The sequence below is a fragment of the Mastigoproctus giganteus genome, chromosome 7 (assembly GCF_048544385.1).
Source record: "Mastigoproctus giganteus isolate SK-2022 chromosome 7, ASM4854438v1, whole genome shotgun sequence".
NCBI classification, from domain to species: Eukaryota; Metazoa; Arthropoda; class Arachnida; order Uropygi; family Thelyphonidae; genus Mastigoproctus; species Mastigoproctus giganteus.
Genome location: NC_143581.1, coordinates 41,072,708 through 41,100,261, shown reverse-complemented (window position 1 = coordinate 41,100,261; position 27,554 = coordinate 41,072,708). Strand labels below are relative to the sequence as shown.

The 27,554-nt window shown below is 37.0% G+C and overlaps 1 protein-coding gene across 2 annotated transcripts in view; it reads left to right on the top strand.

Moving 5' to 3' along the window:
* Positions 1-27,554, top strand: part of vir (VIR_N domain-containing protein) — a 346,195-nt gene that overhangs the window by 264,314 nt on the left and 54,327 nt on the right. For both annotated transcript variants that reach the window (XM_090377624.1, XM_090377623.1), the window contains exons 28-31: positions 30-242; positions 5,100-5,205; positions 5,644-5,718; positions 11,883-12,043. In XM_090377624.1, the coding sequence (XP_090233750.1) occupies positions 30-242; positions 5,100-5,205; positions 5,644-5,718; positions 11,883-12,043 (555 nt within the window). The remainder of the gene's footprint in view (positions 1-29; positions 243-5,099; positions 5,206-5,643; positions 5,719-11,882; positions 12,044-27,554) is intronic.

Below are 27,554 nucleotides of genomic sequence, written 5' to 3'. Positions count from 1 at the left end.
TCTTTCATACTCTGTTTTATCTGTTATAGGGCTGTTTTGGATGCTTTACTAGATACTATGACCAATAGCAATAGTATTAATAATAATAAAGAAAAAAGTGAATCTTCCTCAGCCCAGGATAATTCTCTTGCCCAGGATCTCAAACCTTGCTCATTTTGGACAGCACGGATATTAAATTTAATGGCTTATCTTGTGTCTCATGCTTCATTCAAGATTCCACTAATGCATATCCTTAGAGGGAGGTAAGTCTTTTTCTTTTATTATTAGTATACAGATAAATAAATAAATAAAATAAATATCAATTGGTTTATTTACATAAATAAATCATTACAGTTAGGTTATACCATCAGGATGGTATAATTTGACTCTCTTTATTGTCTTCACTTTTTGGACTTGGAGGTTAGTAGTCAGATTAGTATTAATTAGGTCAAATGATGCAAGGAAACAAACTTATTCCATAATGGCAAAAAAAAAAAAAAAAAAAAAAATACTACCTGTTTTCCTGAGTCAATCACAATTTGCCTATTTCTAAGAAGTAACTGCCTTGAACCTTGTCAGACTCTGCTTCACAAACTTATTCCATTGATCAGCATCTTGTCCAAAGGCAAACTTCACAAGATCTAATCTGACAGTGCTTCTTAAGATTTTATATTTGTGACCCCTTGTTCTTATTTCACATGCAAATATGAAAATACCTTCTTCATTTGTTCTGCTTGTTCCTTTAAGGGTTTTAAATATTTCTAGTCTCCTGGCTCTGGAGTCACCATCATTGTCCTTCTTTGGGCCCTCTGTAGAAGTTTTATGTCCTTTTTAGGTGGGGACTCCAAACCTAATTGCATTATTCAAATGAGGTTTCATCATCATTTTATAAAGAACTATAATATCCTTCTTGCTGGAGAATGTCTTATTGATCATCCATAGTATATCTTTTAAGCTTTCCTGGCCATCTACCCAAACTGCCAGCAAAATTTTGTATCATAATGTATAAATCTTTCTCTTGTTGAACCACATTTAATTCTATATTTCTCTCTGTATGATTAAATTATCATACAGAGAGAGAGAGAGAGAGAATAGGAACATAGAAGGGAGTGATCATGAAGTATTGAGATGAATGATAAGTGAGGTTTGGTTTATCAAAGGTAAGGGAAAGTTGTTTACAAAAGCATGATACTACATGCTTTTATCAACTGGGAAAATACAAATTATTAAAATTATTATTTTAATGTCTCCAGGGTTTGTCATTCATATCCTTATTTTGCATTTTATCTAGAAATATTTGTTCATGGGACAGGATGCATGCTGTGCAAGTTGAAAAATCCCAATGAACTCACTGGGGAACCCCACTTCCTGTGCCTGGAATTGGCTAACTACAGTCTTGATTGAAGAGGACTGTATAAATTCCTCCAGGTATCAACGAAAATCAAAGACCTCTGCAAAAAAGCGACACATATGGTGTATTGTGCCAACTAAGCTGCCACAAAGGGCTGGAAAGTTAATAAAAAACTAGAGTTTGTCATTCATATATATATAGATCCTTATTCCTTCTGCCTGAGGTTGGCTGACTACAGCCTCATATGATGAGGACTTTAGAAACTCCTGCAGCCCTCAACTGAGCCCAGACATCTTCAAATAATTGTATTGTGTTGGCTAAGCTGCTATAGAGACCTGCTGGAAGCCAAATATAGGTGAAATATGGAATAACTTATGCTGCCAATCTTGGAATCCACAAATGCATATGTAAGAAAATATAAAACAAGGATGCCAAGATGGATGAATAAAGAAATGGCTAGTTTAATAGAGCAAAGAAAGATAGAACTGGACAGTTATAGATTAATGAAATATTTTGAAGCATATAATAATTATAATTTGAATAATTTGATCTGTAAATGTACACAGAAATGGTTATGCTGGGAAATCACTGGCTAAAGGAGCAAAAAAAAGGAAACAAATAGTTTTGTGTGTATGCAAATGCAAAGAAGAAAAGAGAAAAAATCAAATTAGATCATATCATAATGAATGCCAGATAATCGTTGTTAACTCTAGGTGTAGCTGGTGAGTCGAAGGGTGCTTTGCATTGATCTTTCCAGAAAAATGCTTCGTTATGACAGTGGGAAACTGCATGAGCAAATCCAATCACACTATAGTATGGAAATTACAGGTCATTTATTAAAAAAAAAATTTCTGAGACTGAAACCAGTTAAGGGCCTTGGCAGTGACTGTGTATACTGAATTATATTAATGGAAGCAAGGGAGTCGTCACACCATTAAGGTTAACCATGACGATTTCGTTAGCTTTGCAAGAGATTTCCCTGAATTGGAAAAGTGCTGGTGTTTGTCAGTCCATAAATATTGTTTTAATAAGAATGAAATTGTTACATAACTACAGAGGCTGACTTCACTGATGAGTTTTGTGCTGAAAAATACAAGATTTTATACTTGGGAAATAGCATACCCAAAATAACATATATACTTGAAGAGAGGAAGAAAGGTAATTGAAGAAAGAGAGGAAGAAAGGCAAACAGCAAGGAGTGTCCTGTTGATTATTTATCAAACGATTGCATGTAAAGATAGGTAGGCTGTAATTGTACTGTATAAAGCAATTGTGAGATTGTAAAATATGGTATCTAAGTATAGAAGCACACCTAAAAAAAAACCAAAAAAACCCCCAAGTTTCTTGATTAAGTCCAAAGGCAGGAAATGCACCTGGTGGGTTTGGCACAAGGGCATCCATTCAAGCAGGAACTTTGAATACTTAGACTACAGTACTTGCTAACTAGGTACCCTAAAGGATGATTTGATTTCAGGTTTATAAGGCTCATGGAAGGGATGGGTAAATGATACTAGAATCAGGGAACATGAAACTAATGGGGAAAAATCGCAGAATGGATTTTAGTAAGTTTTCCTTAGGCCAAAAAGTTGTTGGTTTGAGGACATTTAAAGGTTACCTGGATCAATAGCAGTGAGGGATGTAGGTAGCCCTTCCCCCCCCCCCTTGTCTGTTATAGCAAAAGCCTACTTGCTTTGCAGTATCTGACCCATACCAATTCTCTCAACATAGCCCTTTTGGCAGGCTTTAGGGATTACTAAAATGTTATGTAGCCCCCCTTTAAAATGAGATGTTTTGTTTGTTTGTTTGTTATTTGGTTTTTAGGAGCATTAGCAACTAAGGCCATATTGCTCTGGGGATATGCGGTGGTCATTCCGTGACCTTTCCACATCCTCTGTATTTGGTGGTCACGAGAGAGAGAGAGAGAGAGAGAGAGAGAGAGAGAGAGAGAGAGAGAGAGAGAGAGAGAGAGAGAGAGAGAGAGAATATTGGCAAGTTGTTAGCGAATTCTTCATTATATTTTAGTTTTATATTACAAATTTTTATGCTCTTCAAATATGCTAGGTTCAGAAAAGACAATATTGTCTTTGCCAGCTTTTCATTTGTAACTTCAAAAAAAAAAAAAAAAAAAAAAAAACACAGCAAAAACAACACAGTTTTTTAAAATATGAGGTATATTCAAAAAGTATCAGAACTCTTATAGCAATAATAAGCATATTTATGGGGTGAGTAACTTAATCTCCTTCAAAATAGTGCCCTTCTGAGGCAATAAACTTAGCTCAAAGATTTTTCCACCCTTAGAAGGAAATTCAGTTTTAAAATTGCTGAAAGCTGAGGCCATTGTATTACTCCTTTATTATTTGTTTATGTTCAAATCTGATGAATATGGGAGTTGCTGGACTTGTGATTCCATGTGTGAACAAAAAACTCTGCACAAGTAGGGACACACAATGGTGTAGTATTGTGGTGAAACATAATGAGTCTGGAGTTCCACTGTTCTGGTCTTTCATTTCTCTTTGAGTTGGATCATGAAGGTATGTCAGAACTGCAGTATAGAACTCTTTATTAATTGTTTGATCCTCTGGAGCATATTGGTGGTGGCATTACAATCAAATAGTATTAGCAATGTGGCCTGCATTTTTTTTATGCTTGCTGTGCTTTTTTGGACTAGGTGGAGGAGGGGAGAAGGAGCTGTTATGATACATTTCAGAAATATTTCATCATTAATTGCACATTCAAACAAATCAGAAAAGACTTGCTAGTGGAGGCCATGTCACAAACTTTACAGAAACACCTCATGTTCAGTGTTTTTGTTAAAATATAATCATATGCCTTGATGGAGATATGAATTTCATCAGCAGTACCACAAACAATCAGTCTTCAATTATTTCATTCGAAAGATCACTTCAGATACAAAGTGCATTCAAAGATATCAAAGTGCACTTCAGATACAATTTCATCATTTATTGAAGTTGAGAACCATCCAGATCACAGCTCACACTTTGAAAAGACTCCTGACTTTCTTTGAAACAGTAGTGCAAGTTGAAAACTTGTGTACAGCTAATTGCAGTCCCCCATATGCTATATTTTAAGAAGATGATATATTTAACTTGCAATTTTTTTTTTATTTTAAAGAAGAATTTAACACACACATGTTAAATTCTTGTTAATCAGTGCACTCTAACCATTTTGAAATATGGCAAGATGTGAAAACACATCTTTGTTATTAGTTAACAATAACAGACTGCCATAAGCATGTAAACAGCTTACTGCATGGAGGTAAGGATGAGACACAGTATGCTTTGTTGTCTCAGACTTGAATAGTTATAATCAAGGTATTTTTTGAACAAACCTCAGATATATTTTTAAGAGATTAGTTACTAATTAACAATAAACTATCTTGTTTAAAAGGCCCATCTTATATGTGTTGTCCTGTAGAGTGCAACAGCTTTTCAGTGCTCATTGTATGTGATGAGTTACTGGTGCATCACTTTCAGCCTAAAACCAAAGGAAGTGGAAACCATTCTTTATTATAGAAGCCCAGAAAATTTTGAGCAGCACTATCTAATAGATGTTTGTGTTGAATTTTTTTTTTTTATGGCTTATAAAAGTTGGTTTCCTGACAGTAATTTGCAGTTGTTATCAGGAAATGTATCTAGTTTTAAAAATATCTTTAATGATCATCACCAACTGCCATATGTATTATAGATAGTGATTCATTTTGCTTAAAAAGTGTTTAATTTTCTCCCTTTCTTTATCTCCCTAATTATAGTGTTAAAAATGATGAGAAGTATATTGAGATTCTAAGTGTTCTACTGAATATGCTGAATTGTGTTTCTGAGAAGAGTGCTCATGTTCATTCTCAAGAGTGCATTGTGGTAAGTTTACTTTTCCTTGTACCAGTATCTTGTAAACCAGGATGATTCTGAATCTGATCATATGACTATATTAAATTATGCTATTGGCTCACCTGAGTGTGCAAGTATAGAATACATATATAATGTTAATTACCTCCTAATACTTTGCCTAAGTGTAAAACTTTCAAAAATCTGGCATGTTCCTTCCAAAGGATGCCAGATTTATGACCAAATTAATATTGTTATTTGATATATCAACAAACAATTATTACATTTTGTCAGGTATTACATTTTACTTTTGTATAGTAAGTAAAATGATTTATTCATTTTGTTATGATTCATTCTGTTATATTAAGTTTCTCTATGTATTTCCTTAACCATTACTTTACGAAATGATTAATAATAAATATGACATTATCTTTTTTTCTTTCTTTTCTGAAGTTTAATTTAATTTTGCAGTCAATACTACAGTCTCTGTGTGATCCAGATATTGGTTTTATAACCCTTGAAGGAGGTTCTTCTGTCACTGATGTAGTAAGTTTTTTACCTTTGATTATGGTGGAAAAACCATTTAAGAATGAACAAGACGTTTAGAGTCATTTAGTAAATGACTAAAATTATTTATGCATTTTAGTCATTATATTTTTATAATAATATTTTGAATTCTGTTTTAAAAGTCTGATATTTTAATTGAAACTATTATTATTATTCTGACATAGACACCTTGTGTCAGAATACTAAATGCTGCAATAAATTCAAATTTCTTCTGTTGCAGATTACAGATTGCTTACAAGTTTATAAAGGGCTGCTAGGAACAAAAAGTACACAGACAACCTCAGAGTTAATTGGTGCCACTATGTTTAAATACTTTATTGATTCACATAATGGACAATTAAGTAAACTGCTGAGAAATAATAACAGGATTTCTCTGTGCTTTAACATACATTTTAGTCTACATCAATTTGCATGTCCTTTTTAGTATATGTTAAAATTGAATTATCGCACTTAATCTCTCCAAGACATTTATGCAGTCATAAATGTTGCAATGATCATGACTTGCAGTCATAAATGTTGCACCTATAACAGTAACCATCAAATGAACCCCCAAGTGGTTGTTCCTGATGCACCACTTTTATCCAACAGGGTTTCCTATGTGATTTTTTCCATGACAGACTTTTGATGAATTACTGAGGACTAGTTCATATATAAACTGTTCTCCTGAAGGTTTTGTGTGACTGGATTTGTAACATATGCATTCTGCTTTGCAATAGAAGAAATTTACAGGTTAAACAGCCATAGTCAAGTGCAGGGATGCATGTGCTTTGAATGACCTGGGTTCAAGCCCATCACTGCTAAATGTGGTGCTGTTTCTTTCTTGTATTCACTCTGTCTTGTGAACTCCCAACTGTCATTCTGGAGTATAAAAGAATATTTATTTATTTTGATTTACAGGAATACCTCGCATAGCGCGGTTTCGAACAGTGCGGGTTTCACTATAGCACTTTTTACAAATTGAAAAAAAAAATTAACTGCATTATGTACCAATACATTTGATACGTATGTGTGTATTATAATGCCAGCACGTAAGCCAATGCGTTATGGATTCAAGGCCACGCTGACTGTTGTCACAACTCCCATTATATATGGACTCTGCTAACATTCATACATTAGTAAACACTCTAGATTCTGAGCAGTGAGGTCGTTCACTGTGCGTAAGCTGTACAAATTTTTTCGCTATGTATTTTTATTAAAGATTATTTTTTAAAAACATTACACCTTTATAAGCAAATATGAGTGGAAAGAAGAAATGTAATGCCGCTGAGAGTTCTTCTAAATCCAAACGTCGAATGAGGTATGAAAGTAAGGCAGGCGTTGCAAAATGACATTCGATGTTATAAAGAGATGTATGCAGATAAAAAGAAGGAAAAAACTGCAAACTAAGCTGATCAGTTATTTTTCAAAATAAAAATACAGTACATACTTCACTTATATTCTTTTGGTATGTACGTACTGCAATAAAAATCATTTGTACTGTACTTATTGGTGTTTTTCATTTTTATCATTTTAATTTCTTTTTTTTGCAAGAACTTCGTGTGCATCAATTTATAGTAAACTAACATATATTTTTGCAACTCGACTCATATAATCAAATGGTCGGAATGCATTACATTAAAATACATACTAATAATACCTCGATTAGTGCAGTATTTTTTTTTGGCATGAATTAACGCAGTGTTGGTAACAGCAAGTTAAATAATAATAAATTTGGCGCCTCCATAGCCAGATGGGAAGGAGCAGCAGTGCGTAGCACACACTTTTTGATTAGACTGGGGTTCGAGCCCGTCACCACCAAATACGGAGGATGCGGAAAGATCAGGGAACGACCACCGCATATCCTGGAGTAATATGGCCTTAGTTGCTAATGCTCCTAAAAACCAAATAACAAACAAACAAATAATAAATTTAATGATGAGCAATGAAATGACTGAGTTTTAATAGCATTCGAAGGGATGGGGGTTGCTTGCAAATATTTTTAGAAAGTGCATTAATTCTTTGAGTGAAAACTCTAGAAAATGATGTGTGGACTCAGTGGGTGAGTTTTCTGATAGTGGCAGAAAAAATTTCTCTTTGCGAAATTTTAAAGCTTTTTAAAAATGGGGAGGAAATGCTTTTAAATATAAATTTTTTCTTATTTTGGCTTCATTTTTCAAAATTAGGGTGAAATTATTTGTCAAAAATTTAATCAGAATTTTAAAAAAAATGTAAAAAGAATTCATAAAAAAAGTATCATGACTTTTGAAATGCAATGATACCCTCTCTATATATCTATTTATCACTCAATTCAGTTTCATTGACTTCTAGATCTGAATTCTGAAATAATTTATTCAATTCTGTATGCCAGATTGGTCATGTGGGGCAACCAGATATGATCTCCTCCTCTAATTTTAAAAGCTGTTTTCATACATATTAATTTTGTCACACACACCAACCATACTGTATTCAAAATTCCTTTAATATCAGTAGATCACTGTTCATCATTCTTGGTTGTATACAATGTAAAACATAAATATAATAAAATATAAATACCTGCAAAAAAGCCCTTTGTGCTCTGGATTCATATTAATATTAATAAATTATTGTGCCACAGAGCAAAAACAGAAAGAAAATAACAAGTTGCAGTTAAAAATACATTTAATGTTACGTAAAAATACGTTGATGTTCACACGAGCAAAACACAAGTAAAAATAATACTGGAAAGTAGTACATAGCTTTCGGATTGGAAGGCGTCCTTCATCAGTTGTGACCGTTAATCTAAAATATAGAACTCTATGTGTGTGCCATGGCAGTCATGTATGGTGACCTACGTGTATGTAACAATTAGTTGTTAGAAGGAAAAGCTTGCATTTGTAGCTGTAATGCCTGGGAATGTTGTAAATGCCAACGTTTGTCAGCCAAGAGGATGGTCGTCTCAGTAATGGGTGGACACGACATCCTCTGTTTCGGTTAAAGGAATCATTACAGCATGACATGTGCAGTGACTCCAACCATGCACGCCGACGGTAATGGCTGGACCGATCAATAATCATGACATCGCGGCGTGGGTCGAAGTCATGCTGGGTCTACCAGAAGTGCTTAGCAATGGCTGGGTGCTCCACGTCCGCTAAATGGATAGATTTTTAGCACGACTGCTGAGCCTCCTGCCAGTTTCCCCAACGTAGCAGCCAGTGAGATATTTTAACTCTTGAGACGAGGGATCGCAAATTCTGCATGGGAGTTGTAAGCACTTTATCCCATGAGCCTTTAAGACTCTAGAAATCTGTTGTGATAGGTTCAGGTAGAACAGGATAAAGGCAGTCGAGGTGGAGTCATTACTGCGCATGGTCCTGTGGGTCGTTACGTGATCATGAGCCTGTAGGTCACACCTATCTAGGGCACTGGTGGGGTAGCCACACCTCGCAAATCTGTCTTAACTCCAGTAATCTCAGTGCGTCTCTCATCCGCAGAACTAGAGTGGGTCCAAGCTTGGGTTAACAGGGTCATGCTGTGCCGAGAAGATGGCTGCATGTATGTGCTGACCAGTAGTTGGCGAATTGGCCAGCACACGTCGGCTTGCAAAGGTGGTGCAAAAGTTGGTTTCCCGATTCCTGAGGAATGACCACAAACACATCCACGTAGTGACACCAAAAGGCAATGGGATCTGGTAGACCCACAAATGCGTGACTCTCCAACTCCTCCATTGCGATGTTTGCTATAACTGAACTAACTGGGGAACTCGTGGCTGTACCATGTATCTGCTGGTAAATGGAGTCACCAAACATGACGGCCCCACCAGTCAAGCACAGTCTAAGGGCAAATGTCCTGTGAAGTTAGAGAAGTTCTGTTGCTCAGGGTCTGGTCGTTGTCCAGACGCTCACACATGATGGCCAGTTCTACTGGGATCGAAGTGAAAAGAGACACCACATCAAATGAGGCCATGGCTTGATCATCTGAGGTGAATAGGGTACGAATCCGATCTAGGGAACTCCCCACTGTAGGAAATGATGTTGGCGGTCTTGCCCACTAGTGAAGCGAGTAAGCCCGAGACAAACTTAGATAACTTGTAAGTCAGCGAACCACAACAGGAGACGATAGACCATCCTCTTTGCTGACAAACATTGGCATTTACAATGTTCCCAGACAATTACAGCTACAAATACAAGCTTTACCTTCTAACAGCTAATTGTTACATACATGTAGTTCGCCGTACATGACTGCCATGGCATGCATATAGAGTTCTATATTTTAGATTAACGGTCACAACTGATGAAGGAAACTTTCCAGTCTGAAAGCTGTGTATTACTTTCCTGTATTATATTTACTTGTGGTTTGTTTGTGTGAATACCAACGTATTTTTACGTAACATTAAACGTATTTTTAACTGCAACCTGTCATTTTATTTCCGTTTTTGCTCTGTGGCACAATAATTTATTAATATAAATGCCGTGCACTTAAGATTTTTAATTTTAGTTCTATAAATAAAATAAAATGCTGTAGCTTTTGACAAACAAATATTGTCTTCAGCCGTATTGACTTATGTGGTGTGTACAAGTACCCTTGTAAATGTTTATCGATTGTTTTTTACATTATATATGCAGAGCCTCCAACCAGAATTTTGCCTATTGAAAACGACTTCTTACTGGACATATGTGCCCTTTCTAACCAAACATATTCAGCAGTTTCTGAGCTGAAATCAGCATTTCATATTATGTCAGCATGGTTTCTTTACTAATTCTTGAGACATCTTTTTTGCCTCATTGGTGTAGCTTTCATCTTTCATTATGCATTTAATATGAATATCTCATTTCTGTAGAATAGCAGTTTGTTATAACTATAGACTGTTCATATCTTCCTTCTTGTTTCCTTTTTATAATAACACTATATAGAATGAAATAATATATCTGTGTGTCTTGTGGGTTTCTCTGAAAATTTATCTTTGAACTCGCACATTTGAGGCTTGAGGGATTTAATTGTGGGGGAAGAGGAATTGTTTGTAATTTTCTGCCAGGTAATTGTCTACGTTGATTGTATATAATTACAATATAAGTTTCTGGCAATCTTTTATGACACCTCTGGATAGAATGGGATGCAAACCTCACCGGTATTGGCAGGATGCTCTGTATGCACAGCCTTCTGACTGGCTATGACTTCATCTTTTTTTAGGATTCAGTCTGCGAAAACACATGTATACAGACCTCTCCGCATCCTCTCCACCTCCTGCTCTCTGTCTTACTGCAATGCAGCCAGCCTCTAGTCATTAGAAATTTGCTGTGCTTTTCTTATGGACTGGAACATGGCATATAAAATAATCCATAAATTAGCCTGGACACATCATTTTTCCATATACTGTAGTATGTAATGAATGATTAGCTTCCTATATTAAAGCAGCGAAAAATCGTGGTGTCTGGTTGCACTCCACTTCTAAAATAAAATTTTTTAAAGGGGAGAGAGAGTTGATTCAAATAACTTGAAAGGCTTCTTTTTGTTATTTGGGGAATTATCAAAATATCATTGATGAATCTCTCTCCCTCTTGCTCACAGAATATGTATAACAAACAATCTACATCAGAAAATACCAATATCTCAAGAATGCTTTGGATTTTGATACGTGGTCTGAATTCAGCATTCAAACTAATAGGCTAGTTTACTACTAATGGCTAACTGATATCCTAAGTTTTCAGTAATTGTCCTCAATTTTTTTAACATTTTTCAAGAGCAAATTTACTTTAGTTTCCAGTTCAACTAAAATATTTGCCTGATTACTTTATATGTAATATTATTACTTAGTAATTTTAGAGCTTATTATATTCTGCTTGATCTGTTACTACCATTTTCCATTTTGCATCGTTTATCATTAGTAATAAATTGGTCTTGGGGTTGTGGGGGAAGTTGTTTGGTGCATGATTTCCTCTTACACACTTTGGATTTTCGTCCCACAAACATGCAATCAACCATGTAATGAATGCAATTTATAGAAACAGTCTACAAATACTATGCATGCTTAGCTGCACTGTCATAAAACAACCCAGCCCAATTCTTAAACAACCCACTTATTCTAAAACATTCAACCCAGTTAATGGATGTGTCAAATACTTTGTTTACTGAAATATTAATTTTTAATTGATTAGGAATTACTAATGTATAATAATAAATTATTTCAGCTTTCTAATTCACTTCCACCAAAAGATCATATGCTTCAGATTTGTGGAGCATTAATCCAGCATATTGGGAACTGTCATCATAATTATGCTTCAATCTTGCCTTCCCTTCGGACTCTTGTAATGTTGACTGAGCATGACTTTGGTTTCTTTCATGTTAAACTGTAAGTTATTTTTATAGAGTTAAACTTTAACTTTCATTATGCATTTAATATGAATGTCTCATTTCTATAGAAAAGCAGTTTGCTATAACTATAGACTGTTCATGTCTTCCTTCTTTTTTCCTTTTTTATAATAACACTATATAGATTGAAATAATATATCTTTGTATGTCTTATGGTTTTCTTGCACCATCAACTGCCTTTCATCATTTTATCTTAGTATCAAAATGGGTTGCTAAGTGTGATTTCTGTTAGCTAAATGTGTTTTAAATTAGAATAGGAAAAAAAGCAATAGAATCCCTTCCCCTCTCTAAATTTAAATAGAGTAAAATCAGTTTTAAATACAGCAGAAACTCAAAAATCTGTAACCTTTTTAATATTTCTCCAAGGGCAGTTGAATGGACAAAATAGGCTCGCCAGACTTAAAAAAAAAAAAAAAAAAAAAAAAACACAAGCATCATAGGTGCCAAATTTATGCATTATATTTTTTCCATTAATATTTTCTAAACACACTAATTCCTTTCTGTTTTACATATTTCCTAGGCCGTATCATTTTTCTGCATATTTGCATTATATAAAATAAATTTTTTTAGTTTTTAAGGAGGTTCAGTTGCTGAAATTGTACTGCACTATACAAAGGGTACTAGGAAAGTTTTACAATATGACGCAACAATGAATCACAGGAAGCTGCTTGTTGCTGCATGTTGAGACATGTTCATACGTGCATAGTAGCCGCCGCGCCAAGTCGATGGGCTCAGTTATTCATTAGTAGTGAGAGTGTAAAGTGCTTGCGATGGCATCGTGGTCACGAAATGAGATAAGGACAGTTTTGCGGTATAATTTCGTGCGTGGTTTAACCATAGACCAGTGCTTAGAAGAAATGACTCTTGCACTAGATGATGATTGTCCACATCGTACAACGATATTCAGGTGGTATAGAGAATTCCAAAGGGGAAATTTCACTCTGGAGGATTCTGAGAGGCCGGGAAGGCCACGAACGTCAGTTACGGAGGAAAACGTTACTGCTGTGAGGAAAATGCTTGACGAAAACAGGCGAGTGACCTACCAACAGATAGAGGATACTTTGGGCCTAAATGCACCAGCAATTCGTTCGATTCTGCAAAATCATTTGCACGTGAAGAAACTTTTTTCTCTCTGGGTGCCGCATCAACTGACTGAAGAGCAGATGACACGACGTGTGACTTGGTGCCGGGAGATGTTAAAAAAGTTTGATAAGGGACAATCTCGGTATGTGAACAACATCGTGACAGGTGACGAGACTTGGCTGTACTATTACGATCTGCCGACCAAGGCTCAAAACAAAGTTTGGGTCTTTGATGATGACGACACACCCGTAATTTTCAGAAAATCCCGATCTGTAAAGAAGAAAATGATAGCTGTATTTTTCAAATCGAGTGGAATTGTGGAACGTGTCGTTTTGGACACGCAGAAGACAGTCACAGCTAAGTGGTATACTGAACAATGCCTGCCTAAAGTCATTGGATCTATGAAGAACCTGCGGCCAAAGTCAAGAATGGACACCTGGTACCTCCATCACGATAATGCTCCAGCTAACCGCGCCAAAGCCTGCACCGAATATTTGACCACGACAGGACTGAAACTTCTCGAGCACCCTCCCTACAGCCCAGACCTTGCTCCCTGCGACTTTGCACTGTTCCCGCATGTGAAAATGAAGCTAAAAGGGAGGCGGTTTTCCAGTGATGAGGACCTTCTACGGGCTTGGGACAACGAGTGTGCTTTACTCCCTAGTGAAACTTGGCAGAACTGGTTTAAAGATTGGTTTCGGAGGATGGAGAGGTGTATTGAATGTAGAGGAAATTACTTTGAAAAAATTAAATAAACAAAGCTGTATTGCAAAACTTTCCTAGTACCCTTTGTATATACTGCATATTGAAAAATATTGGACAGTTGCAACATTCTGCTGCATTCGATAGTTCTTCTATTCTTATGACTTATGTAAGATATTATAGCAAAACCAAATATCAAATTATTGACGAATTTTTATTTGCAAAATATCTTGAAAGTGATGGAACGGGGTAGACAACTTTTCAGCGATTGGAGGAATATTTAAATAAGTATGATATTCCATTTACTAATATAACAGCAGTAGCCACAGATGGTGCACCTACAATAGTAGGCCGTTATCGAGGTTTTCCTGCCTTTCTGAATAGTACGTTCAAAGCATACGTACTATTCACTGTGTGTTGCACTGAAACCATTTGGTGGCAAAAACTCTCAGTGACGAACTGCATGATACTCAAAGAGTGTTTATTAAATCTATTAATCAAATTAGAGCTCATCCTCTTAAATCGCGATTGTTTGCCAAACTTTGTGAAAAAAAATGATGAAGTATCAAACCAATTACTCTTGCATACTGAAGTAAGATGGTTGTCTAGAGGCGCAAGTCTACAAAGATTTGTTGAGTTGTTCGACTCAACCCTAGAGTTTCTTACAGATATTAATTTGTTTTTGAGTGATGAACTGAAGAGAAATAAGAATCATATTTTCTACTTGGCGAACTTATTTTCAAAATTTAATGACGTACAGACCCGTCTACAAGGTAAAGAGGTCACGATTATTCAAGCTCGGACGATTCTTTTAGGCTTCCAAGCTAAATTAGCCTTATTTAAATCATCATTTACAAAAAGATTTTCAGCACTTTTCGAATCTACGGCAGTTGGAAGTAAAAGATGAAGACTTAGAAATATACACAAAACAACTTCAAAAGCAATGATTTTAAATTGCGCTTTGCAGATTTTGAAAACATGCACATTCCAGATTGGATTATCATGCCATTTTCTGCAGATATTGAAAATATCGAATGTAACTTACAAGATGAACTTATTGAATTGTCAGTTGATCTTGAAGCTAAGACGCTTTTTAAAAATAGGACTTTAAGTTACTTTTGGACGAATATAAATGTTGTAGAAAAATATCCAAAACTTTCTGAAGTGGTACTCCCCTTTTTGCTTCCATTTCCAAGCTCGTACTTGGTTGAAGTTAGTTTCAGCCATGTTAATTCCATTTTAACAAAACAAAGAAATAAGCTAGATATAGATTTCTGTGGGGATTTAAGACTGAAACTTACTAATTTTGAACCCAACATTGCTAATCTTCTCAAGAGTCACGAAGCACACCCTTCACATTGACAACGTTAGTAAATTGTATACTAAGTTAAGTCTTATTTTCATATATATAAGGAAGATTGCATTATTGTTATTTTGTTATCTAAATTAAATTTTATATTTTATATATTATTTATCCCTCCTATCAAATATGTAATGTTAAGAAGGACGTCAAAAAAAAAAAGTATCCCTTTGACGTTAAGCCAATATAATAATATATACTATATTATACATAGAATAAACACTGTAACTATAAAATGAACACTCTAAAAACTCATATAAGCGTCTTTCTTGCTTGTCCTATTATAATTACATAATAGTAAAATAGAGGGGGTTGATAAAAAGTAAAGAAACTCTTGAAGGGGTCGACAGTCAAAGAATTTTGGCGACCCCTGGTGTAGAGGCTTTTAAAAATGGATGGTGATATTGCTTCAGGTCAGATTACAGTTTAAAATCAAAGATCTTTTATCAAAATTGAAACTTTACATGGTCAGATGCTGATACAAATTTATGAATTGTGGCAAGAAGAAGTGTGTAGTGAATCAATGGTAGATAGTAGTACGATTTCAAGTCAGTTGCAAAGGTTTCATTAAGATCAGGCCAGTGTTGAAAACAAGCAACACTTAAGTTGCCAAGAACATTTATAGACTACACCTCTGCAGTCATTATTACCACTGTTTTGTTTGTGTTGGCACCTCCATAGCCAGGTGGGCAGGATCAGCAGTGCATAGCACACGCTTCTTGATTAGACTGGGGTTCGAGCCCGTCACCACCAAATACGAGGATGCGGAAAGGTCAGGGAATGACCACCGCATATCCTGGAGCAATATGGCCTTAGTTGCTAATGCTCCTAAAAACTAAAACAAACAAACAAACAATCTGCCCCATATGTTGAACAGTGGCACAAACAGCTTAACAGATTATTTAAAGATACCGAATTTAAAATTGTAGATAGGCCAATACGGAAGTTACACACTATACTGAACAATCGCTCGGTTCTTTCAGCGTTCGCAACACAAATTAATGATCTGGTATACAACATTTCTTGCGGTGATTGCGACTCTTCTTATCAAGGTTCAACCCGATTTTCTCTTAATATTCGTGTAAACTAACATGAAGCCTCAGTTCATGCTTCTCGTTCAGCAGCGTCAGAATTAGCCTTTCATGCCATTAACGAAAAACATACTTTTTTATTTAACGAGGCCAAAATACTTAACGTTCAACGTAATTATATGCGACTATTAGTTTCAAAAACCGTTGAAATTAAATTACATGAGAATTCTGTTAATGTTCGGCGGCCATATTTGATCTCCGATGCGTGGACCTTTTACGCGCATGCGCGAAGACAAATAATATCTATTTAAGTTTCAGGTTTAACCCGATTCTGTAATTTTCATTCCTGTGATCACGACATACGGTCGAAAAGCGTTGTCAGCTTCAGGAAGGAAAATCGTTTTGAATATTTTCATTAGAATCTTTTAATTGTGTTAATTTGATTTTTAATTGTTTTAAATTGATTTGAATTGTGTTAAATTGATTATTTAATTATTTATATTTTACTCAAATGTACCGGTAAGTTGTCGATTTTTTTGTTTTTTCCGTTTTAATTTCTGGAGGAGGGTATCATACGGAAGTGTTCTACGCACTATATTGAGGTAAACCCCTCTTATTATTTTACTAATATTAGTTTTTCTCCATAGTTTTTTGTCTGTGTTCCTTGGTTTTGTGTCCCATTTCAATGTGAAAATTCCACCATCATTCATTTTGACCTCCCATTGCCTAGTTTCTTATACACTTCAGTCAGATCCTCCTTTGAGATGCTTTGTTTACAAACTCCTATAACTCATGTTATAGTAGTACAGTAGTCTCTCCCCATATGGATGTCCCTTTGCTAATCTCATTAGACAAGTTGTCTATCTTTGACCCTGTTTGAGAAGCTCAATGCTTTATTTTTGATGCAACCTTTATTATTTATAAAGAAATAATGATCCTCCTATCTAGATGCAAATATAGTTAATCATTGATAAAACACTGTGCACCTTCCTAACCACCTGCTTAAATTGCATGTTAACCTTTATGTCTGTACAGTAAAGTTTGCAATATTTGGTACCTGTAGGGCCAAAGTGTTACTGGATATTATTTTCCAGATATTAGAATGTTACACCTAATGTTAATCTTAGTGCACCTAGCAACCTCACAGACAGACCTGACCATTTAATTTGTCACTTGATATCCTGCCCTATTTTCCCAGCCACAGAAGAATTTCAACAATTTGTCTTTCTGATTTTGTATGTCATAGATTATCAAAAATCCATTAACCTATTAGAATTTTTATCGTGCTTAAGTCTATTTTCTCCTTTATTATTAATACTGCTCTCTTTTGTGTTTTACTTGCCCCTTGATAAAATGATGATGAAATATAATAAAATATTCTAGGCACTGTATTGTAATGCTCTATATCAAACTGTGTCTTTAGAAAGTAACAAACCAGATGCAGTTGGATGACATGGGAGTACCCAGATTTGTCATGCTATGAAATAGCTCAACCATTGTCTGCATCCATTCAGAATCAGGATGCATGGGGCACAGGGATAAATACATGCACCCTTTGCAAGCACTAATCAACAATCCACTTAACTGAGGAGCCCTTTGTTTGTCAATAGACAAACAAAGGAAGCAACTGATAGTGCCACACTGTCTGGCTGTTACTCAGAGAAATGTGTGGGCTTTTTTAACTCTCAGAATTAATTCTGGGTGCTGCTGGTTGATGCAATTGTGAAATTTAATGGTCTCTTGGTCAATTTCCAGTTAAGACAGCTTTCCAGATCATCCAGCCATCATATTATGGCTTTCCAGATCATCCAGCATCATATTATGGCTTCCACTGTATTATAACACTCAAGTCTCTCTCTCTCTCTCTCTCTCTCTCTCTCTCTCTCTCCCCCCCACCCTCCCTCCCTCCTCATTTAACCACCTTTTGGCAACACCTTTTGTAATAAGGATGGAACCAAGGTATGTTTGCCAGGAACTAAAATTGATGATATTACCAGTAGGTTGTTAGTTTGTGTTGGGGGGTGACCTTTTTATTCAGGTGAAAACTAATAACATTAATTGTACATGAACTAACAATGTATTGAATAAACAGAACTAGAATATCTGCAGAAAAATTGCTAAGCCTTTTTATGACTGTAATTCTGTTCTGCCTAAGCCAATAAGAATATTTGCAAAAAGATATATGGAATAACTCTAGTCTTTGTCAGCTTTGGGGACAAAATTTTTATCAGGATGGTTTACACTTATAGGTAGAAGGAATCTATTTCATATGCTATAATGTATTTGTGGGGGTGGGGAGTAATACGTATATGCTTTTATCTAATGATATTGGACAAAAGTAACACTTGCACACATCTCAGGAGTTCTTGTATGAGGTGGTGAAAGCTGAAGAGCCTACTGATACTGGAAAGATATGCCAAGGACAGTGATCTTTAAATGAGTGGAAAACTATTACTCAAGCAACAAGCTTACATAACTTCAAAGAATGTGTTAGGGTAACAAAACAAAGAGCACTTATGATATTGCTTGAGTGGTGGTAATGTAAACTTATCAAAAGAGGAATAATGTACTTCAACCTATGCTAGAATATCTGTTTATTTCCAATGTCACTGATGAAGTGGTAAGAATGTACCACAAAACATCTAATTCCATTCTGTATTTAATTTCTAACTTGAAATAAAGATATATTCTAAAATAGGTCAAACTGCATTATTCTTTTGACAAGAGCACTTGATCTAAACTGTATATGCAGTAATTTCATGGATTTAGCCCTATTAGGGATAAGAGATTAGGGACATAATAGGGCTAAGAATTCTTGTGTGAGGCCTTACAAATCACAGAGCTTACTGATATTGGAAAGGTGTGCTGAGAGAAGTGATGTTTTAAATTAATGGAACAGTATTGCTAAAGCATCAAACTTATATAACTACAAAGAAATTGTCAGGTAGCAAACAACACAAGAATACAAATAACAATTCTTATCCATCTACAGTTGAAGCTCTATGTAATGACCCCCCAGGGAAATGAGAAAAACGGTCATTATATCAGAAGGGTATTATATGGATTATTCATAAAATAGCATTAAGTTAATGAGAAATTGGCTAGGACCAACCACATAGGACATTATAACGTGTGGGTCGTTATAAAGCAGGTCACTGTAAAGAGCTTCAACTGTATAAGAACTGTTATTTAAAATAACGGTTGGGCCTGGCCAATTTGGTCAATTCCAGTGTTGGCATTCGAGGTGAGCTGACGCGCTTCGTCAGGGCTCCTCAGTTAAGTGGATTGTTGATTAGTGCTTTTAAATATTTGATTTATTTAGATATTGTTGGATTATTTTGTTATAGGTTTTCCTGTAACAGTTTGATTTTAATAATATTATAGATATAATTTTTTAAAGCTAATTTTATAATGGTAGTTACGAGATCTGCCTTAAACACGTCACAGGTATCGTGACTCACATGGATATAGCCGATGGCGATTTACGGGTGAGTCATGATTTAATCCGTTGCAGAACCTATGGAATGTTTTCCAAGGTCGACCTGGTGACTAATCATAGCTCACCTGGGGATTCTTTTCTTTGTGATCGATGTAAGGAGTGCACCGATCTTAAATTACAATTTGGTGCACTGATGGAACAATTTGAGTTCCTGAAAAAACGGGTGCTTGCCCTCGAGAATAATGCATCTGGGAGCTCGTCAGGGACTCCAGCAATCTACCAAGTGATGCACACCTGATTTCGGGCCTAAAAACAGAAAAACTAAGTGCAAACTACTCTGGTAAAAAAAGACATTGTTTTATTAGGAGACTCCATTGTCAGGGAAATGGGGAATATTTTTTGTAATAAGGATAGGTGGAATAGAACCAGGGTATGTCTGCTGGGAGCAACTATTAATGATGTCACCAACAGATTGTCAGATTTTAAGGGGGGGGGGGGGGTAAAGAGAATATTATTATTCATGTGGGGACTAATGATATTAAACATACACGGTCTGACAATTTGTTGGAAAAATACAGGACCATGCTGAGGAAATGCCACGAGCTAGGCCACAATGTCTATGTGTCCACAATGTAATTCTGCCCAGACACGATAGGAGGGATTATAAGTTAAAAGCCTTGTGGATTAACTCAAGATTTGAAGGACTCTGCAAGGCTTTAGGGGGGAAATTTCTATCAGCTTGGCCCACACTTGTAGGTAGAAGGAATATGTTTTGTAGAGACGAGATACACCTAAACAAAGGTGGTGCAAATGTTTTTGCCAGTATTATTGAGGATACATTAAAGGTTCAGGGAAACTGCTAGTTAGGGGGGGATGTGGATAATACTGACACGTGTTTATCTGATAATATTGGTCAACACAGAGGCAGCCCCCCTAGGCAGAATGCGCTGGTCCCACAGGAACTAGTAGTTGTTGGTGACTCTATTGTCAGGGAAACGGGGAACATGCTTTGTAAAAAGGATAGGTGGAATAGGACCAGGGTATGTCTGCCAGGGGCAAAGGTTGATAACGTTGTAGAGCGGATATCATCTTTTAAGGGCACAAAAGGTGTATAGTTGTACACGTTGGCACTAATGATATTAAGAGTAGGAGACCAGCGGAATTACTTAGCAAGTACAGGTCACTGTTGAAAAAAAGCCGTGAATTAGGGTTGAATTTGAAAGTGTCTGCAATTCTGCCCAGACATGATAGGAGGGAGTATATGATGAGAGCCTTGTCGATCAATTCGGCCCTGGAGGGATTGTGCAAGGCTCAAGGGGTAGGATTTTTTTCAGCCTGGACTGTACTTGTTAACAGGAGAGATTGCTTCTACAGGGATGGGATACACTTAAATAGAAAGGGTGCAAGAATTTTTGCTGATGCTGTCGAGGCAGTGTTAGGTGGGTCGGAAAACTGCTAGTTGGGGGGGGATACAAGGACTAATAGATTAACAGTAGCCACTGGCAGAGGTGGAAGTGATTCTTGCACTGCTTCTATTGAAATGAGCAGAAGCCTGAAAAACAAGATTCAGGATATTTCAGAGACTGCTGGGAGTCATTGCAGTACAAGTAAACACATGGGTTGTTTTAGGGTAGCTAAGAATAGAAACAGGTGCATGTATACCTGCGTGTACACCAATGCTAGGAGTTTGGTAAATAAATTTGATGAATTTGAGGTATTGCTCAAAACATCAAAGGTGGATATTGTTGGGATATCAGAGACGTGGTGTCACACAGATATAAGGAATGCGGAACTGGAATTTGGGGAATACAATGTGTATAGAAAGGATAGACAGGACAGGAGGGGAGGAGGGGTTGTGCTATTAGTTAAGAAACACATAAAGTCTAAGGAAGTGAAGCCAGTCGACATTGATGGACAGGGCAGTGTCGAGTCAGTTTGGTGTGACATAAGCATAGGGAAATCAAAATTGAGAGTAGGAGTGTGCTATAGGCCTAATGACTCTGATGAGTATAAGATATTGTACAGGGAAATAGAGTGGGCCAGTAAATCAGAGAGTCTTATAATGGGGGATTTTAATTTCCCAGATATTGACTGGAATTTGTGGATTGGTCATTCGCACACTAGCAAGGCTTTTGTGGATTTATTGGATGATTGCTTTCTACATCAGCATGTTCGTGAGGCAACAAGAGGGAGCAATACTCTTGATCTGATTATCAGTAGTGATTCTTCATGCATTAAGAATCTGCAGATAAATGAACCACTAGGTGGCAGTGATCACAGTGTGTTGAAGTGGGATTTACTCAAGGAGGTAACTACCATCAGAGGTAAAGGGAAGGGTTTTTGTTTTCGTAAAGGTGACTGTGATGGCCTGAGACAGTATTTAAATTCTATACAGTGGGACCAACTGATGATGTTACCAACAGCAAACTCAAAATGGGAAGCATTCAAGGAACTAATCTTGGAGGCTACCAGGTTTTACATACCAACTAAGAAATATTGTTCAAGGTTTAGGCCTAAATGGTTGTCAGATGAACTAATGAGACATGTGGCAGAGAAGAAAAATGCATGGGATACATACAAATTAATGGGTGACATGGAAGCCTATGATAGATATAAGTTTTACCGTAACCAAGTCACAAAGGAGATTAGGCAGGCAAAGGCAGACTACGAAATATCCTTGTCAAAGGATGCAAAGAAAAACAGAAAAGAGTTCTTTACCTATTTAAACTCAAGAAGGAAAGGGATGAATCAGATTGGTCCACTAGATATTGATGGTTCAACAGTTGAGGATCCTGCTCAGGTGGCTAACAATCTAAACGAGTATTTTGCATCTACATTCACGCATGAGGAGTTATTCAGGAAGGAGAATGATGTAGGTAAAGTAAACATTGGCAGTGAGCTGGATGATTTTGTAATAACTGAGAGGAAAGTGGAGGAGAAATTGTTGAGGATAAACATAAAAAAGGCACCTGGGGGTGGATGGGATCTATCCAGTTATATTAAAGGAGGCAGCAAAGGAAGTAAGCAAACCCCTAGCCATAATTATGAGAGCTTCTTTGGACTCAGGGGAGGTACCCATAGACTGGAGATGTGCAAATGTAACCCCAATTCACAAAGGAGGATCAAAGGCTGATACAAGTAATTATAGACCTGTTAGTTTAACTTCTGTTCCAGGTAAATTAATGGAGGCACTGGTTAAAGAAGCACTGCAGGATCATCTAGACAAGAATTCAGTTATAGCTCAGACGCAGCATGGTTTTGTTAAGGGCAGGTCTTGCCTGACCAATTTGATTGGATACTATGATGTAGTCACAAAAGAACTGAATGCAGGGAATAACTTTGATATTATATATTTGGATCTTAGAAAGGCTTTTGATACTGTTGCACATGGAAGACTTCTGCACAAATTGGAGCAGTGTGGCATTGGAGGCAAATTGCTGCTATGGATAAGGGGATGGTTGAGTGGCAGAAGACAGAGAGTGGTAATCAATGGACACTGCTCAACGTGGACTAATGTTATTAGTGGAGTTCCTCAGGGTTCAGTGTTGGGTCCGTTGTTGTTTTCGGTGTTTATGAATGATATTGATGATGGGATATCAAGTTTAATGTCCAAGTTTGCAGATGATACAAAGGTTGGCAGGGTTGTTAAGGACACTATTGATGCTATGCTGCTGCAACAGGATCTGGAAAGGTTGTACAGATGGGCTGAGAGGTGGCAAATGAAGTTTAACATTGACAAATGTAAAGTACTACATATGGGAAACAGTAACCCCAGAGCAACATATCAACTCTGCGGTACTACACTGACAGTGGTGGAGAATGAAAACCACCTGGGGGTAATTGTGCAGGCAGATATGAAGTTCTCTGAGCAGTGCAAACGAGCTGCAACAGTAGCTCATGGTGTCTTGTCAATGATATACAGGAATTTTTCTAGCAGGGATAAGGAGGTGATTATTCCCTTGTATAAGGCAATGGTTAGGCCACATCTTGAGTACTGTATACAGGTCTGGAGGCCTCATTTCAAGAAGGATGTAGAGCTGCTGGAACGGGTACAGAGAAGGGCAACAAGATTAGTGAATGGAACAAAGGGTTGCTCTTACGAAGAAAGGCTTAAGTTTTGCAAATTACAGAGTCTGGAGACTAGGCACTGGCGAGGTGATCTGATAGAGGTGTATAAGGCTTTGAATGGTTTGAGCATGCTCAGTGCCAATGGGATTCTTCATCTTGCTCAAAATAATCACCTCAGAGGGCATAAATTCAAATTGAGGAAGGACGGATGTCGGATAGATGTGCGGAAATTTGCCTTTGGCCAGCGGGTGGTTGGTTGGTGGAACCGACTTCCGTCACTTGTTGTTGAAGTTGATAGCATAAACAAATTTAAGGCTCAACTGGACAGGTATTTCGAACGAACGGAAGGGTGACATGGGAGTGGTGTGTGTGTGTTTTTTTTTTTTTTTTTTTGGCTGATGCTGAATAAGCTTGCTTTCTTGCATCATATGCCTCTACTAATGCTAATGCTAATTTGAAGGACTCTGCAAGGCTTTAGGGGGGAAATTTCTATCAGCTTGGCCCACACTTGTAGGCAGAAGGAATATGTTTTGTAGAGACGGGATACACTTAAACAAAGGTGGTGCAAACGTTTTTGCCAGTATTATTGAGGATACATTAAAGGTTCAGGGAAACTGCTAGTTAGGGGGGGGATGTGGATAATACTGACACGTGTTTATCTGATAATATTGGTCGAAGTAACTCTTGCACATACCTCAAGAGTTCTTATCTGTTACCCCAAATGGACATATTATCTAGATGTTCTGGGGACGGAAACGTTTCAAGTGAGGGGGTAGCAAATGTCAGGGAAGAGAGCCTAAAAATCTTCAAGGGTTGTGTTAGGGTTGTTAAATATACAAGAACAGTAAGTCTTAATTGTTTATACAGTAATGTTAGAAGTGTCATCAATAAAATGAGCGAATTCGAACTTGCTGGTTAAAACAAGTAACGCGGACATAATGGGGCTTACGGGGATGTGGTGCCACCCGGAAATTGGGAATGATGAGTTTCAGTACGGCTTGTATAATGTATTTAGGAAGGATGGGGTAGATAGAAGGGGTGGTGGGGTAATGCTTCTTATCAGAAGCAGCCTGAGTGCAACGATAGCTTTCCCGGATTCAGACGTTTCACATGCTAGTATAGAATCTGTATGGTGTGAGATAGTTGGAAACAAAGGTATAATGCAAGTAGGAGTAATCTACAGACCAGGTGATTGTGAAGATTATGACGAAAGCCTCTACATGCAAATGGAATGGGCAAGTAAGCGTCAATGTCTTATTATGGGTGATTTCAATTTGCCTCTAATTGGTTGGAGTAAATGGGAAGGAAACTCGACATGGGAAACAAAATTTTTAAACCAACTAGATGACTGTTATTTGTATCAACATGTCAGGGAAAGTACTAGAGAAAAGAATATCCTAGACCTCATCATCACCCATGAATCAGATGACATAACAGGGCTGACAGTAGAGGAACCAGTAGCAGGAAGTGATCACAGAGTTCTACGGTGGATGATGATGAGAGAGGTAGCAGTAGTAAAAGGCAAAGGAATGGGTTTTAATTTCGGAAAAGGAAATTACAATGCCTTAAGGTACTCCATGACTTCTATTAACTGGGTAGATATCGCGCAGAGAATGAATTCATTTGAACTGTGGTATGCTTTTAAAACATTAATCACAGATGCCTTGAATGCATATATAACATTAAAAAAATACTCCACGAGGAGGGTTCCAAGTTGGATGAATAGTGAAGTTCATTACTGAGCAGAATGAACTTCACTATTCCTTACTTGAGCAGAAAAAGGTGGCATGGAAAAAGTTACAGAGCAATAAAAAATACTGAAGCCTATAACAGCTACAAGGTAATCTGTAATAGAGCCACAGAAAAGGTTTGACAGGCAAAGGCAGTTTATGAGAAATCACTAGCAAACAGAGCAAAGAGGGGGGATAAGGAATTCTTCACATATATAAATGCCAAGAAGCGCAGGACAAACCAGATCGGATCTTTACGTAAGGGAAAGGGGATAGTATTAAATACACCAGCTGCCGTTGCAGATGAACTCAACAGTTATTTTTCATCGATATTTACAAATGAAAAATCTTTTGTTAGCAATGGGAAATTGTGGGAGTGAAGTTGAAAAATATATAATTAATGATATTGAAATTTCGCATGATTATTTAATGAAAAAACTTTCGAGCCTACAGGCCAGTAAAGCTCCTGGAGTTGATGGAATATACCCTATAATCTTAAGGGAGGCGGCAAGTGAGTGCATTGAACCATTGAGGCTAATTATGCGAGCATTACTAGACTCTGGAGAGATTCCCTTGGATTGGAAAAGTGCCAATGTATCTCCCATACATAAGGGTGGCTCTAAGAGTGAAGTGGGAAATTATCGACCTGTCAGTCTGACTTCAGAGGTAGGGAAAATTATGGAGGCAATGATCAAGGGTGGAATTCAGGATCATTTGGATCGAATTGAAATTCCCAAGGATACTCAGCATGGTTTTGTAAAAGGAAAATCATGTTTAACAAATCTGGTTCGCTATTTTGAAAGGGTCACTCACGAGCTGGATTTAGAGATAATTGTAACATTGTTTATTTAGATTTCAGCAAAGCTTTTGACTCAGTCCCACATGAGCGGTTGCGTTATAAGCTGGAACTGGTTGGAATCACTGGGAAAATCCTTAGATGGATAGCAGGATGGCTTCAGAGCAGGAGGCAGAGGGTTGTGATAAATGTCTATTCCTCAGATTGGGTTGATGTAAGAAGTGGGGTTCCCCAAGGATCAAGATTAGGACCACTGTTTTATTTTCATAAACGACATCGATGAAGGGATAGAGGGCGTGATGTCTAAATTTGCAGATGATGTTAAAATTGGAAGAGTAGTTAATGATCACTGTCAAGCTGAGCTTCTTCAGAGAGACCTAGATAGACTTCAGGAATGTTCAGAAAAATGGCAACTATGCTTTAATCCAACAAAGTTTAAGGTATTACACCTGGGAAACAGTAATCCCAAAATAACTTATTCACTTGGTGGAGTTCAACTAAACCCAGTACTGGAGGAAAGGGACTTGGGTGTTATGATACGGTCAGACATGAAATTCTCTGAACATTGTAAACAGGTTGCAGAAAAGGCCCATGGTGTTCTATCAATGATCTATCGAACTTTTGCAAGTAGAGATAGGGACATTATAATCCCATTATATAAGGCTTTTGTTAGACCACACTTGGAATACTGTGGTCAAGTATGGAGACCACACCTAAAGAAAGACATCGAGCTTCTTGAAAGGGTGCAAAGATGAGTAACTCGCCTGGTGAGATCGGCAAAAGGGCGTCCTTATGAAGAAAGACTTTGAATATGTGGGTTGCAGAGTTTGGAAACTAGACACCTTAGAGGAGATTTGACTGAGGTGTTTATGGCTGTGAGAGGCATCAGTAAAATGAATGAGGACAGAATTTTCAAGGTTATAAATGATGCTAGAATTAGGGGACATAAATTCAAGTTACGGGAGGAAATGTTTAGATTGGACTGCAGGAAGTTTTATTTTAGCCAACGAGTTATAAATTACTGGAATAAGTTGCCTACATGGGCGGTAGAGGCTGACAGTTTTGGGAAATTCAAAGGTCATCTGGATAGTACCTTTGGGTCAGGGAAGTGCATAGTATGATAGGTTTAATTTTCTTTTCTTTTACTAATTATTATTATTTATTTATTTTTATCATTGTTTTATTCGGGGTTTTTTTTTTTGGCCGGTGCAGCATAAGCCATAGGCTTTCTTGCACCATGCGGCCATTACTAATACTAATAATGTAAGAAGTGTTCTCAATA